The sequence below is a fragment of the Ochotona princeps genome, unplaced genomic scaffold, assembly GCF_030435755.1.
Source record: "Ochotona princeps isolate mOchPri1 unplaced genomic scaffold, mOchPri1.hap1 HAP1_SCAFFOLD_106, whole genome shotgun sequence".
In the NCBI taxonomy this organism is placed as follows: Eukaryota; Metazoa; Chordata; class Mammalia; order Lagomorpha; family Ochotonidae; genus Ochotona; species Ochotona princeps.
Window position 1 is genome coordinate 391444 of NW_026700568.1, and position 14443 is coordinate 405886.

At 41.6% G+C, this 14443-nt stretch overlaps 1 protein-coding gene across 1 annotated transcript; it reads left to right on the forward strand.

Moving 5' to 3' along the window:
• Positions 1 to 777: 777 nt before the first annotated feature.
• Positions 778 to 13522, forward strand: LOC131479313 (rho GTPase-activating protein 20-like). The gene is made up of 9 exons (XM_058659852.1): positions 778 to 898; positions 2044 to 2208; positions 3819 to 3962; positions 6086 to 6127; positions 6799 to 6883; positions 9963 to 10040; positions 12779 to 12845; positions 13379 to 13475; positions 13513 to 13522. Exons 1-9 carry the CDS (start codon positions 837 to 839, stop codon positions 13520 to 13522), a joined length of 750 nt encoding a protein of 249 aa, XP_058515835.1. The 5' UTR covers positions 778 to 836.
• Positions 13523 to 14443: the final 921 nt, after the last annotated feature.

Genomic DNA, 14443 nt, shown 5'->3' on the forward strand with positions numbered 1-14443 from the left:
ACATGGTTTGATTGCCACGATCCTGCCATGACCACTATGCAACCTTCTCTCCTATATAGACAGTTCATTGCTCATCTAAAAACTGAAGAGTAGAAATAGGATAAATAAGTATTTTATGTTTGTGACATGCTGAAATAATATTGCATCTAGCTAGGCTTCATCTTTACGCTGTTTCTTCTTTTGGCATTTAGGGTGGAAAGTCCAGAGTTCAGTGACAGAAATGAAAACAGACTGCTATGGGTTGAGTCCCCCACCTCGCTCCCACTTTGGAGCCCTGATTTCTCTTTCCTTGCCGCACAAGGACACAATGTGAAGGTGCTGGACCTTGAACCGGGAAGAGCAGCTGAGTCAGTGGGGGGAACATGATCGTGGACTTGCAATCTTCAAAGCTGTAAGTAACATGAACTTCTTTTGACAGATCACCTAGTGCCAGGGAGTAGAAAACGGGGTTAAACATTTGTTGCTTATACTAATTGTTATCTACAGTATTATGTAATTTCACTATGAAAATGACACAGTAATAATATTATGGTATACTTTAGGGAAATATTGACACTTGGACAAACTGAATGAGAGGTTTATTCATCTATAGGATTCATGTGCAGGAATGATTATCTCAGATTAAATTGGAGGAATTGAAAGTCAGGGCCCAAGCACAGCAGACTGGTGTGTGAGTTTGTCAGTTGGTCAGTTATGGCATGAGCCTTAGAACTCTTGACATCACAGTGGTGGGCTGGCCTAGCTACTGCAGAACCCTCACTTGTCCTAGTGGTGTGCCCAGCGTCTGCATGCTAGTCTAGCCACGTCTCTCCCTACGGCCAGCGTAGGGAGCGGGAATGTTTCTAGGAGCCAAAAAGAACTCCACTCCTGGAATTCGTCCACAGGCCCGCAGTTCTAGGTAATCTTTTCATCCTCTACTTGTGATCACCCAAGCTGACTAGTAGTCCAGGAGGAGTTGTGAGCTTGTTAACCCAGATGGCGAGTAATTGGTCATTTTGTTGTTGATAACATGTGAGGATACTCAGGTTCTGCTGATGTGGCACTGCTGACCTCCAGAGCAGGCCCTGTATCATCAGGGAGACAATTCCCTTAGCTCAGTGGGAAGCAGTTCCCTCCTGAAAAGCAATCTACAGAGGAGCTTTCCTGTTTAGGAAAGAGTTTTGTGTTATTCCCAGGCCCATGGGTTTAACTTCTATGGCCACATACACCTGTTAGAGATGGTCCTAACTCAAGCAGTTCACATCTAAACATGGCTTTGTGTTAAGAAAATTTAGATACTTACAGTATGATCTGGTGCTTTTTAGCACTCCCACACTGCCTTAATGAGAACACTGATTTAGATAAGATGGGGAGCCTATTTAGTGTATAAATAATCATGCCAACCTGAGACCCAATTGTAAGTATGTCTTGACAAACATCATTAAAAAATGCTGGATGACAGCTCTGATCTGGAGATCCCACTTGATTAGCTTAGGCCTACTAGGGCAGTCAACCCTATGTGAAGGTTTTTCACACTTTTTCAATCTGTACTCTCTTTTTGCAATTGACACATTCCTAGGTTACGTCACATAGTGTTTAAGACTTACGTTTTGGGTGGGTTGATGGGGGGACATTCTGCCTACCAGCCTATCTAGCAAGCACTCCTTCCGGCACTCCACCAACAATTGTCCAAGGTTACCAATGGCCTTCATGTTGCTGACTCCAATGATCAGTGCCTGCTGATCTCGCACCACACCTTCCACAGCATTTGATGTGACCAGTGGCTTCCACCTTTTCTTTCTGTTCTTGCTTGACACCTCTTGCTCCGACTTGCTGCTTTCTGGTTTCCCCTAGATTCTCCCTTGAGGGTCTCCCCCATCTGTCTGCGTCTCTGACCTCTGCTGTTTCAGACTTTTAAAAAACAGCACCCCATTACATTTAGTTGGAGATCCTTGTTTGGGAAAGTGAGGTTATAATTTGGTCATGTGTCACCCCAGATGTTTTGCATAAAGCTCATTCTGTCAATTGTTTTACCATGGCTCTGTGGTGTTTGATGTTGAGCAGGCCCAACTGTGGTTGTAAAACTGATGGCCCAGCAGCCATGACTTCACCGGAGCCCCCCCAACGCTGCCTCCTACTGCATGGACCAGTGAAGCTGACCAGTAATAACCAGGTCAAGAAGCGTCATGCCTTTCTGTACAGTGATGTGCTGCTCATTACAAACAACAAGTAGGTACATTCCAAGCATGCTTTCCTGGTTTAAAATCATTTTTGTGTACTTTCTCTAAGTAAACAGAGTGGTTTAGTTTGGTCTCTGCAAATGTTTTGGGCTTCTCCCTTAATTATGAATTATTCTGTGAAGATTTATTCTGCTTCTTTTGCTTGTAGAGAATGCAATCAAGAATAGGAGGGTCAGGGTTCCTCTTTTCTTGGGATTCATACATATGATAAAATAGCAAGCAGATAATTGAAGGTTGTGGCAAATGTAGACTGTGTTCTTTTAGGAGGATAGAGGTGGTGCAGAGAATAAGGTAAAGTAGCAGAGAGGAGTCCTTGCAACATTTAAATTGCCTTTGGCATGAGAAGCAGCCACCTGTTCTAGACTGAGTGCCCCAAGCTGTCTGACTTAGGCGACCAGAGGCCCTGCTGTGCTAAGGCTCCTTCCCCCAGGATGCTATGGGTCTTTCCACACGAGGTCTCCTGTGTTGCATGATTAGATGGACTCCAAGAGTCCTACACTGCTGTGCCCTGAACCCTGAGCATCTTTCTTCAGGCTTGTCACTGCTTGCTTCTATAATTCACTTGAAAGTTAGAGTTGACAATGAGGAAGACAACATGTCAAAGTGAAGCTGGGTTGGGCCACACCTGTGTCCAGCAAGGACACTGCTGAAGCTGCTGATCACCCTGTGACTGTAGCAGAAAAGTGGGAGCTGTTTTCTGCACTTACTCATCACACTCTGAGCACTCGGCTGGGATGCATTTTGCATTGTGGTTGTGATTTGGCTGTAGACTGTCGGCTATGGCAGTACAGCCTTAGCCAGAATCGTTGAGGCACGTTGTTTGAACCAGACCTTAAGAAGGGAAATTTGAAATAAGCTATGGTTATTACAGCGGTGAAGAAACTTGTTTTCTGCCGGGGGCCATTTGAATATTTATAACATCATTCATTGAATGAGTCGAAGTGCCAACATTAAAAAGTATGAATTTATTGCATTTTGAATCCAGCCTGCAGTTGCCTTGACCAAACTATCCCAAATGACTTTTCTGTCCTCATACAGCCTGGGAACCAGATGTTCCCCACTCCTGCTCTAAAAACTCGAGATTCAAACGTATTTGAAATCTTTCCACACTAAAGCTATTCCAAGACTTGAGTCTGTCTCTCTTATTTGGAAATAATTCATGTAGTATTTAAGGATTTTTTTCCAACTCCCCACAACACCGTTGAATTCAGTAAGATATAGATAACCAGGGAATGAGTTTAAAATGTAATGTCTTTAAGATAGAGTTTCTTGTGTACTTACTGCACTCAGTATTAAGAAAGGAAACCACCCAGCAGTGTCCCATCTGTGTTGTAGGTGCCCTGGGTCATCCCTCACTTAGGACACACCCAGCAGTGGCCCATCTGTGTTGTAGGTGCCCTGGGTCATCCCTCACTTAGGACACACCCAGCGGTGGCCCATCTGTGTTGTAGGTGCCCTGGGTCATCCCTCACTTAGGACACACCCAGCAATGGCCCATCTGACCCTCACTTGTTTTGTGCACTAAGAGGGAATATGTAGGAATGAGCTGTTCCCATCACATTTGAGAAATAAACATCTCATTTGATAATCTTTCTCTAGGTACAAAAAGCAGTTCAAAATCAAACTCCGGGTTCCAATAAACAACATATGGCTTGCTAAAAATACTGTGGAGCATGGTGACAGTCCTGAATTAAAATCACTGAAGTTGGGATGGCCTTTGCAAAATTTTACTGCTAAGTTCTCGTAAGTACCACTTCTGAATCCTGTAATATCACTTTTTTGTGAATAGTAGTAGTCATTTTGCCTAGCCCAGGAAATATACATATGTGTAATTAAATCCCCCACAAACGTAATTTTGGGAAAAGGAAACATTTTGATCTGATTCTATAATTACTACTGACTCGCAATGCCTTCAGTCATGGCATTTGTGTGTCTTCTACTTTGTCAAAGTTTTTTTTTCATTCACTGGTGTATTTCTGAATGCCTTTAACAGCTGTGGCTGTGTCAAACTGGCTCCAGGCCTCACAATTCCTTTTAGATCTCACCTGTGAGTGATGGATGTACAAGTAATTATGCCACCACAGGCTGCTTCTCAGATGCATTCATAGGAAGCTGATCGAAAGGGTGAAGTAGCCAGGACCTAAATTAGCTGCCTTGAAGTGAGGTGCATTTATTTCGCCATACCCCCACCCCCTTACACTGCTTTATTCATTTTAATACAGCTGTCAAATTACAAGCAATGTATTCAAAATTGGATTGCGTATCTAGGTTAACAACAGTGATTTTAAAAAACTACAAGATGAGTGTTTAGCCTAGCACTTATGAAACTTCTATCCTACGTTGGAAAACCCAGGTTCCACTTCTAGTTCTTACCTTGACTCCGGTTTCTTGTTAAAGCAGACCTTGGTGATGTCTTCAGGCACTGGGGTTCTGCTCCCCACAGGAAGAGCCTGCATTGAATTCTCAGCTCCCAGAGACATACTTGGTAGTTGTGGACAATCGGGAGGTGAACCAGCGAATTGGAATTCTGATTGTCTCTCACATTCTTTTTATTACATTTAAAAATGTATTTTGTTTTATGATGTGGACACAGGCTCTGGGGTTGCCTGTGCCCTTCCCCAAGGTCCCTGTCTTCCCCATTGATTTCCCCTCTAGTACAGTGGATGTCATTCATGAACAGTCACAAGTCCATCATGCTGTTATTGAAGTGTTTCCCTACAATGCAGGCACGGACATTGTCAGCGAGTCCATCAGCTTACTGTTTGGATGTATTCAGTTCTTTCACTGGGTGTCCATCTCTGGTCTGTATGCACAGAGACACAGAGTGCTTTGTCTCCATATCTGAATGGATCAGTCCCCACTACACTTCCATTATATATCCCCTGAAATACAGAGCCAGTGAGCACAGTCCACAACAGGGGAAAATGATGAAGTTTCATCAGCACAAAGTTAAAAACACATGCTGCAAAAATAAACATGCCTCTCAAGATTGGTGAAAATGGGAATGGAAAACCCTCTTATAGGTATAGATGTTAGTGCGTGACGCTTGTGGTGCTGAGGGAATTACGTGATGTGGTGTAGGATCTGGTGGCAGTGGGGAATTGGGATGGCTGCTTACTGAGTTCAGAGTTTATTCTTGGGATAATGAAAATACTCTGTAACAAAATATTATTACAGAGTTTGGCATGCACAGGATGGTGAATGTACCCAGTCTCACAAGTGCGCGATTTTATGTGATCTGTAGTTAGCCATACCTGTTCTGAATGCTAGCAATTTATAAGTCCATGTGTGTTTGATCCTTAGCAGATACATCCATGATATTTCAGAAAGGATTTTAAGCATTTGTCTTTTAGCAGTAGGAGAGCTGACATTCCTCACACATACTTCTGAAAAATGTTTCCTATGTATTTGTTTAACATACGCTAATTCTACAATCCCTATGAACAATTACAGTAATATGGATTCCACACGCCCACCCCCCACAAGTTATATCCTTATTTCTGAATTGAGTATTCCATCCACATGGTAGTTTCTTCATTTGGACTTAACCTGAGTCATAGTGTATTTTACATTTATATAACACTTCAAAATACAAGAGCACTCAGGTTTAATTAGTGGAAACTTTCCTGTGGTCACTGAGTAAGCATCCCACTGTTGAAACTCGGGCTTTAGTTTCAGATCAGTTTCTGCTGTGGAAGAGCAGAATCCATCCAGAGCCCACGTGTAGAGGCAGGGAAAAGTAGCACTTACACCTGAACTACTGTTGCTGTCGAATGCCTGCTAATATATTTATCTAAATTGAAATTCTAAATCACATGGAATCAATTTTTTTACATAGTGTAATATTTTCTCCCTCTTCTCTGCAGGTCTGTGGAACTGAAGGATAAATGGCATCGCTTTCTGGAAAGGTATTTCTGCAGGATACACATTTTGTGTCTTTAGTTTGTGATCAGAGAACATAATCTCTGGAAGCAGTGCCACCACATGAAACCTCCTTAATAACACTTCAGATCATCTTCAGACTGTTTCTCCCTTGGATATATTCATTGTTGAGGAAGTTCTAGATGCACCCCTCATTCTTTCTCTGCCTAAAACCTTTTGAATGAAGCAACCATGGTCCTCAGTATATAGTAAATTCCCGTAAATCCAGGCTGCTGTGCTGGGTGAGTCTCACAGCAACACTGCCTGTTACCCTTTTTAGGTCGTGTGTTGGTGATGTCAGTTCCTTCAGTGCAGGCAAGAATGCTCAGTTGACATATCACAGAAATTATTTTCAAGACCACATGTTCCTTTCCCAAATTACTTTCCTACCCATATTTTGACCTTGGTAAGGCACTCTAAATGCAGATGTTTTCCATGGATACATCTTATAAGAGTAAAAATGCTACAGATATATGAGCATAGACATGCATAGTCTACAAATATGTGTCTTCAATAACTCAAACAAAATTTTCACATATAATGAAATATATATATATATATATATATATATATATATATATATATATATATATAAACATGGGTTGATTTGAAAAGAATGATTGGCTAATTTATTTGTGTATTTTATGGATTTTATTAGATCAATCACCCAAAGCCAGAAGATGGATGGATTGCAGAATACTCTGGTTAAAATCACTACCAGTAATATTAATAATTCTTCCAGTGTAAGTATGCTTTTCACCAAAAAAATTTAAACTACAATTATATGACTTAGCCATAATGAAAGAGACACAGGGATAGGAGGGCTGGAAAAAGTGACAGGAGTGATAAAGAGAGAAGGGAGGAAGAGAGGAGAGGAGAGGAACTGGGAGTGTTGGAGGGTTAGTGAGAGCGTGATAGAAGAACCTTGTATTAATGTATCTTCAGATATACATTCAGTACTTCATGTGTATCAAGTAAGAGATTATGTGAAGCAATGGAATCTGGTGATTCAGTGCTTGTGCTAAAAACGAGAATCTCCTGTTGAATATCCATAGAATTTCATTCTTAAAAACATTATTTTTCTAAGGCAGTGTTCTGGGAAATAAATCTTTCCCTCTGATTTTTACTACTTTCAGATGATGATTTCATTTCCAGTTTTCATGTTTGTTAAAATACTTTCATTTATTCTGATGGAATATTTTAAGAGAATGCAATGTACAAACTAGAGATGGGTATGCCATGCACAGTATAGGCTGTAACCCAGATGTGCCTGATTGGTTTACATTTTGTCCTGTTTGGATTTTTAAAAATTTCTTTTCATTGTCCCTCTAGATAGGTGTCTTCATGTGCCTTTTCTGAAGTCAGTTCCATGTGGTGTACCCTTTAATCCTTGAACACCTGCACAAGCCTAAATAAAATCATATTCTTGTGCAGCCACCGTCCAGTCCTCACCTGGAAATTGAACACCAATTAAAACAATGCTTCCACCTGTTTTTCATATTCCAGTTGATAGTCACTTTGTGATGCTCCCTTTCTGGGACAGGACCCACTCCAGGGTCAGCTGCTGCTCTGAGCTACTTACACCTAACTTCTACTTTGCCAGAACTGAGTAGAATTCTGAAGGGATGAAGCATTTAGGAGAGCAGAGTGTGTCTGCCTCATTTTTTTGAATGCTGTTGGAAGGAGCAGTTTCAATGGGATCACACTTGATTTCTGAAGTTAGGGTACACTAGCCAATATGTCATTGGGTGTGACCAACACAACAGATGTACTCTGTGCTTTATGCCAGTGTCAGATCACACAAAATGCCATTGCAGGGGAAAAAGATAGTTCAACAGAGTTGTTTGCAGCAGATATTCATACAACACCAATGCTACTCATTCATATTGGGAGATCTGTTTCCTTCTAATGTTCATTAATTTTATCTCACAGAAACAATCGTTTCCTATAGTACATTCCAGTTCTAGTGCATGTTGAGTTCCTAAAGTTCTTTCTCCTGAAAATGGATGTTTCCAGTTCACTACTGAATGGCACTTTTTGACGAATCTTGAAAAAAGATGTTTTAGCTGATATTTTCTTCTGCACACGTTTTGCTCCACTGCCTGTTGTTCCACATGCTTTCTGGTGACTAGTCTAAGCCTCCTCTACTGATCACATGTGTGTACGTCTTTCCTGCTTCCCATCCTGTTTTCAGTATCTTCTGTTTCTGGTGTGGAGTAATTCAGCAGTACTGTGTTAGAACAGTCACAGGGTGCTGAAGCTCACCTCAGGTCTTTGAGTCTCCCCTGACTGCAGAGAACAGAGGGATTGCCAGCACCAGCAGCCTATGAAGGCCCTCTCTTGGTATCTTGTGCCAACGGCCTGTAGAAGGGTGTGAATCTGGGCACCTCACAGTTCCAGACCTGTGCACCACCCCCTTCCTGGCCACTAGCCCAGGTTAAACACCAGTTGGGGACCTGTCCTCTTGACAGAATCAGAGAATTACATTCCTCTGTGTAGAGTAAACTGCTTGTGCTTAGTGAGGCATGCATTAGAGCCACCACAGCCACCATGAGATGCTGGTCCATCCCCTCCAAGTTCCTTCCTAACTAAACGACAGCTGGTCCACCCCTCGCATCTAAATGTGCCTCGTGCTCTCTGGTCCAGCTGCTTTGCGGATGAATGGGGAAAACTGTGCGCCTTCCCTGCAGTGACCAGCCAGGAGTCTTTCTTCCTCTCTGGCTGCAGTCTGAACCCAGAATCAGTGGGTGTGCAAGACTTCACATCTGATAATGTCGCCCGTGATTCCGGCTGCCATGGTCTGCTCCCATCTCGGTCTCCGTGATTCCGGCCACCATGGTCTGCTCCCATCTCTGTCTCTGCTTCTGGCATTTCCTCCAGTTTCCAGCTTTGTGTGTCCTCCCACTGCTGCTTGACCTCACCATCCACACTGCTCTGTGGTGTGTTTGTGGCTTCTGCAGAATTTCTACCTCAGGATTCTAACCAACTCTCATCTCCTTTGCTAACCTTTCCTAGTCATCCATCTTCACCAACTCTTTTACTTGAATTTATTTTGTTTACAAAGATATCAAGATCACAAGGAGAGGCAGGTATCCTGGTAATGATTATTTTGAATGTAATGCTTCTGTATATCATGATAAACCATTATTTTATGATCTGCGTGTTATAAAAAGATGATTCTCCTTCAAAATGAAGGGAAATTATCTGTAAATGGATAATGCAGAGCTTCAAATTTCTGTGGAAGGGCTTTCAGGTAGCTCAAAAATAGGACTTAAATATTGAGCATTTTTGTTCTTGAACTGTGGATTCACAGTGTCAATGAATATGGGGAGTGAAAATCTAAGTAGGTGTGATGCCTGTCTTTGTGAGGGCGCTTCCTACAAAGTGGTTTAGTAAGAATGTCCTCCACAGTCGGTTCTTAACCTCACATGACCAAGACTGAACATAAACAAGCAACCAGCCAGGGAAGGAGCGGGACCAGCCCTTCATTGCAGAACAATTCCCTGTGAAGGAAAGAATTTTTGCTGCAGAGAATCAGTCCCTTTACGGGTCCTGCCTGAATTGACATTCTTTCTCTTTGATCCTATGTTATGTTTTCCATACCATATTAAATTATTTCCTATACTTTAATGAAAGTTTTTCTCCTGGCTCTGAGTTATGTAAAGTGATGCAAATAAATTATTCAGCATTGACACTTTCTATTTTTTATTTGATAGTCCTCAAATTTGTCCTTTAACTGGGTAAGGATTTTATAATTGTGTAATCATGTGCTGAAATGTTTCTCCATATCACCAGTTTATATTCTCCTTTTCTCTTTTACAGTCTGCCATTTTAGCAGCTCATAATTTAGACACCATCAGGGATGTTATCAACATGGCATTGCCAGGGCTAGGATTAACTGTAAGTAACCTGAGAACTGCTTTAAAATAACAACTTTGATCTTTGATAAATGTATTTCCATGTTGCTACTGGTACATAGGTACCTACAGTGTGTATGTTTGTATGATGTACTATGAGGCATAAGGGACCAACTGCATATACAATGTGTATTGCCCATAGAAACATGAAATCATGGGGTAGAATGCATTAGGGATATTTGTGTATGGTCATTGCTCTTATGTTTTGATTTTAAACTTTGCATGAGCTGGAAGGCATAGTTTAATAAAACATGGGTATAATTTCAGATGACTATTTCCACAGGTTTTAATTTGAATCTCATAAAGGTAAAAAGCATTTTGTCAGCTTTCTAATGTCTTAATAAGAAAATAGTAGACGTGTGTTTGGATTGCTGTTTCTGTACACTGTGATTACCCTGATTCCATAACTGCTGACCCTATTGCTCTATCTCATAATCTCAGCATGAAGATCCCTAAAGTACATGTCTGATTTTTTGTTTGTTTTGAGAATCAGAGTACATACCAAGGCAGAGAGGGGGAGAAAGAGAAGCAAGCAGAAAGATGAGAGAAAAGCAGATACAAGGAGCATTCTCCCTTCCATTGGTTCAGTCTCCAGATGGCTAGAGTGCCCTAGGATGTCCTGGAGCCAGGAATATAACTGATGAACCCCGAGTATTTGAAAGGACCTGATTACTCGAGCATTTTCAGTTACCTCCCAGAGTGTACCTTTGCAGGAAGCTAGAGCTGGAATTGAAGTCCAAGTGTTGTGATACAGTTCTCAAGGATCTTATCCACCTGCTAAAAATCCTCTTATTGTGAATGTTGACATAAAATATATGAATAGAGTCGTGCTTTAGATACTGGTCCTGAGAATGACATGCCCTGTACCTGTAAAATTCAGTAAAGGTAAGGTGTGAGTGAAAGCTGGGCTTCTGGGGAATGTGTATAGACACCTCTTGTATGTTTTGTGTTTTAATTTCCTTTGTTTGGAACAGAGACACACAGGCACACGTAGTCGAGAGTTCACTACTATGGACAACCTCCACAAATGCTTAGCATAATAGCAGGGCTCATTCCTGCAGCTGAGAAGCTCATCCAATTCTCCTGTGTAGGTGGTGGGAATCCAGATACATGGGCCATCAGTGCTGTGTTGGGATGCACATCCTCAGGATTCCGAGAGGATCCAGTGGCAGTGTCCCGGGTCCAGTGTCCCGGCTTAACCCCACACCCTCTGTTGTGGGTAGTGAGTTTCCTATCTGATTTCTAACCCATTACTTTTCTTTTTTAAGTGATTGCATCCTGACAGATGCATACATGTGGCCTTTATTGTTGATGTTTTTCCTGATAGAAATTAGCAGATTTTTAATATGTATATGTGGTATTTGAGATGAAGTGAAAATTCCACACAAATGAGAAGTGACTAAAAGCCAAGGATGCAATGGCATTTATATTGGGACCATCAGAATCCTATCCTCACTATCACTGAAGAGCTTGCCATTCTATCAGCAGAAAAATAAGGAACAGTTTGATAGTATGGGTTCCTGGAAAATGTTCCCTATAACTGTGAAAGCTCTATATTGTTCTAATATTCAAGATTTTTCTAATGTATTCAAGTCTCCTAAAAGCTGCCAGGGCAAGCAGAGTTGGTATAAGAAACCAATTATTTCACTGCAGCACAAATGAGTTATACATTTGAAAGAAGGATGAATTGCTGAGTTTCTGTGTACTGAGTAAAACATACACCTCTGCACTGAAGTCTAGTGAGTAATATATGTGAACTCTGAAGAAGAGCTAGGCCTTGGAGGAGAGTGAGTTGTTATATGAATGGGGTTGGTGACAAAGATTTGACTTTAAATATAGTTGATTTTATCTAATGGCCAGAGTTTTTCTTGGAGTCTTATCAGAAAAAAAGGAATTTCAATTTACAGATAAGTGGATCCCATTTGTATCTGTATGTGCCAGTTAAGGCACTGCAGCATAAGGGTTCCATACCTTCAAGCAAGAGTTTCGTTAGATCTTCCTGCTCCTGAGTAATTTTTAGGCAGTGAAGCTATGTGTATGTAAATGGATATTTGTGTGAGAGCCTCCATGCCTGCTAGTGCATTTCCTGAATAATCAAGGCTATCATCAGGCAATGAACGATTACTCCTTGTGAATCTCATTTTGGCTTGCTCGCTCCTGAAAGGAATTAAAACATTGAACAGAAACATATTGATGTGCTCATTTCAACTGGCATTTCTAGAGTTGCGTGGGTAATCACGTTCTTGTGGCCTGCTTTTCCAGCTGAGAACCCTGCTTTCTACCATCCCCACAGTAAGAGTTGTGGGAATGGAAGCTGATGGGTTAGTTCTGCTTTCTCTTCCTTGCCTTCTGGTCCTGTGCCTGTTCTTTCTGGATGGCTGAGCTTATGATGTCATGTAGGTGTCACCTTGTTTAGGCAGTCCTGGCAGACAGTACTTGTACATGAACAGAGTCATGGAAAAGAAAATCATACCATTCTCCTAGGAGTCTGCTGATGGCTGAAAGAATGATCAGGAGTAGACTTGTCTTCGTTAGTGTAATAGCATAAATGTGATTCCTTAACCCTTAGGCCACTTTGTTGAGCAGAATTGTGGATCAGATAGTATTGGCCCTGGTCCCAGTTATTTTCTTCTTTGGAAATGCAGAAATGCTCTGGAAATACATGTTTAAGTATTCTCTGATGAAAACATGTTTTGAGGCCAAGTCCTTTTTTTCTCCAAGGGCTCAGAAAGAGATTACCAGCTGTGGGTCCATTATGGTAAGACTGAGGCCCCATTCCCACTCATGGGTAAGTGTTCTGGAAAATAAAAACATATTAATTATTTCAAAATTGCACTTAAAAAACCTGTATATCCATGTTTGCCCAAAAGGTTAAAAGCTCTCATAAAGGAGACAACCTCTTGCAATCGTCATTCACCCATTTAAAAGTGCAGTGCCACATGCTCATTCCACGGCAGACACAGGTGCCTGATCTCTGACTTCATACACTGGTTTTTAATATAGAAGGAACAAAAATAAAGTTTGTCACCTGCTTTTACAGGTGCAGATGAAAGTTATTTCTTGGACTTGTTCCTTTGGTATGAAATGAAAATTGAATCGAACTTCATTTTCTCAAGCAGATGATGGATACATATGTCATTTAAATTCCCCATTTCACCTTATGTTCCATAAGACACTTGTGTGTTTTTCTTTTCTTGATGCTGTTCCATAGGCAAAGGGGAGCTTGAGTTGCACCAGTGCAGTGCCTACACTGACAGTAAGTGTGATTGATTATACTTCTCACCATCAGCCTGATATAAAATGAGATTCTTCTCTGCCTAGGCCATGAAAATCCATACACAATTCAGGAGCACTATTATCGAACTTCCATCCGTCAGTCCGCACTGGGGAAGCCCACCTCTCCCCATATCCTTCTGGAGTCCACCCCAGAGATCTTAGCTGATGGAAAACTGCAGTTTATCCTGACGTGCCAGGGCAAGCCAAGACCCCAGCGTAGAGGTGGTGAGTACTTTTATTAGATGCAATGCCCTGCTCTCAGGACATATCTGCATTCCTGAGAACAAAATCAGAACACAAATAGATTATAACACCAAGGTGTTCTGACACCAAGGTCTTCCCTGTGTGGGAGGATGAATATGAAAAAACAAAACCAGCTTGAGAGAAATGGTTTGAAATCAGAATCCAGCACAGTTTAGGATTATGCTTGTTCTAATGTTAGAACTTCTGTCAGCTCTAGATGTCCTGTGCATTTTCCCAATAAAATTAAGCATGTATAAACCTGGGTATCTACAGAAATTGCCTTCTGAGGGGTAGATGTAAGGGCACAGTGAGTTAAGATGCATCTTACAGTGCTGGAATCCCGTTGTAGCACCAGTTTGACTCCCAGCTGCTCCAATGATAATAGACCTTGCTGGCGGTGTGCCTGAGATGGCAGCAGAGGGTTACCCAATCCCTGGGCCCCTGCCTCCAACGTGGGAGACTCAGGTGGAGTTCCCGTCTTCAGCCACATCCCTTGATGTGTGGCAATTGCAGCAGTGAATGAGTGATTTGAAGATTTCTTGGTGTGTCCTTATGCATTGCAAATAGATCTTTACCAGAAATCACATCACTTCTGAAGGTCCAAGAAATGATGACTTCCCATCTCAGGTGGGAGATCTGAAGGAGAGTTAAAAGTTTTGGCACTGAATTCAGATTGATTCTGTTTGGGCTGAAGTGACTGTGGATAGTGTGCTAAATTGATTTTTGTTATTATGTAACAACATTTTATGCTCAGTGGGTGTGTTAAAGTCTACCTCTCCTCCAATTCTGGCCTTGAGATCTGACTTCTGAATCCACTGATTAGGCTTAGCAGGATATACATACAGTCCAGTGTGGGGTGTTCATGAT

Coding starts and splice junctions, on each gene's coding strand:
- LOC131479313 (XM_058659852.1), top strand. CDS start 837: ATGTTTCTAGGAGCCAAAAAGAACTCCACTCCTGGAATTCGTCCACAG. Junction 6,128..6,798: donor TGGCATCGCTTTCTGGAAAG/GTATTTCTGCAG, acceptor GGATTTTATTAG/ATCAATCACCCAAAGCCAGA. Junction 6,884..9,962: donor ATATTAATAATTCTTCCAGT/GTAAGTATGCTT, acceptor TCTCTTTTACAG/TCTGCCATTTTAGCAGCTCA.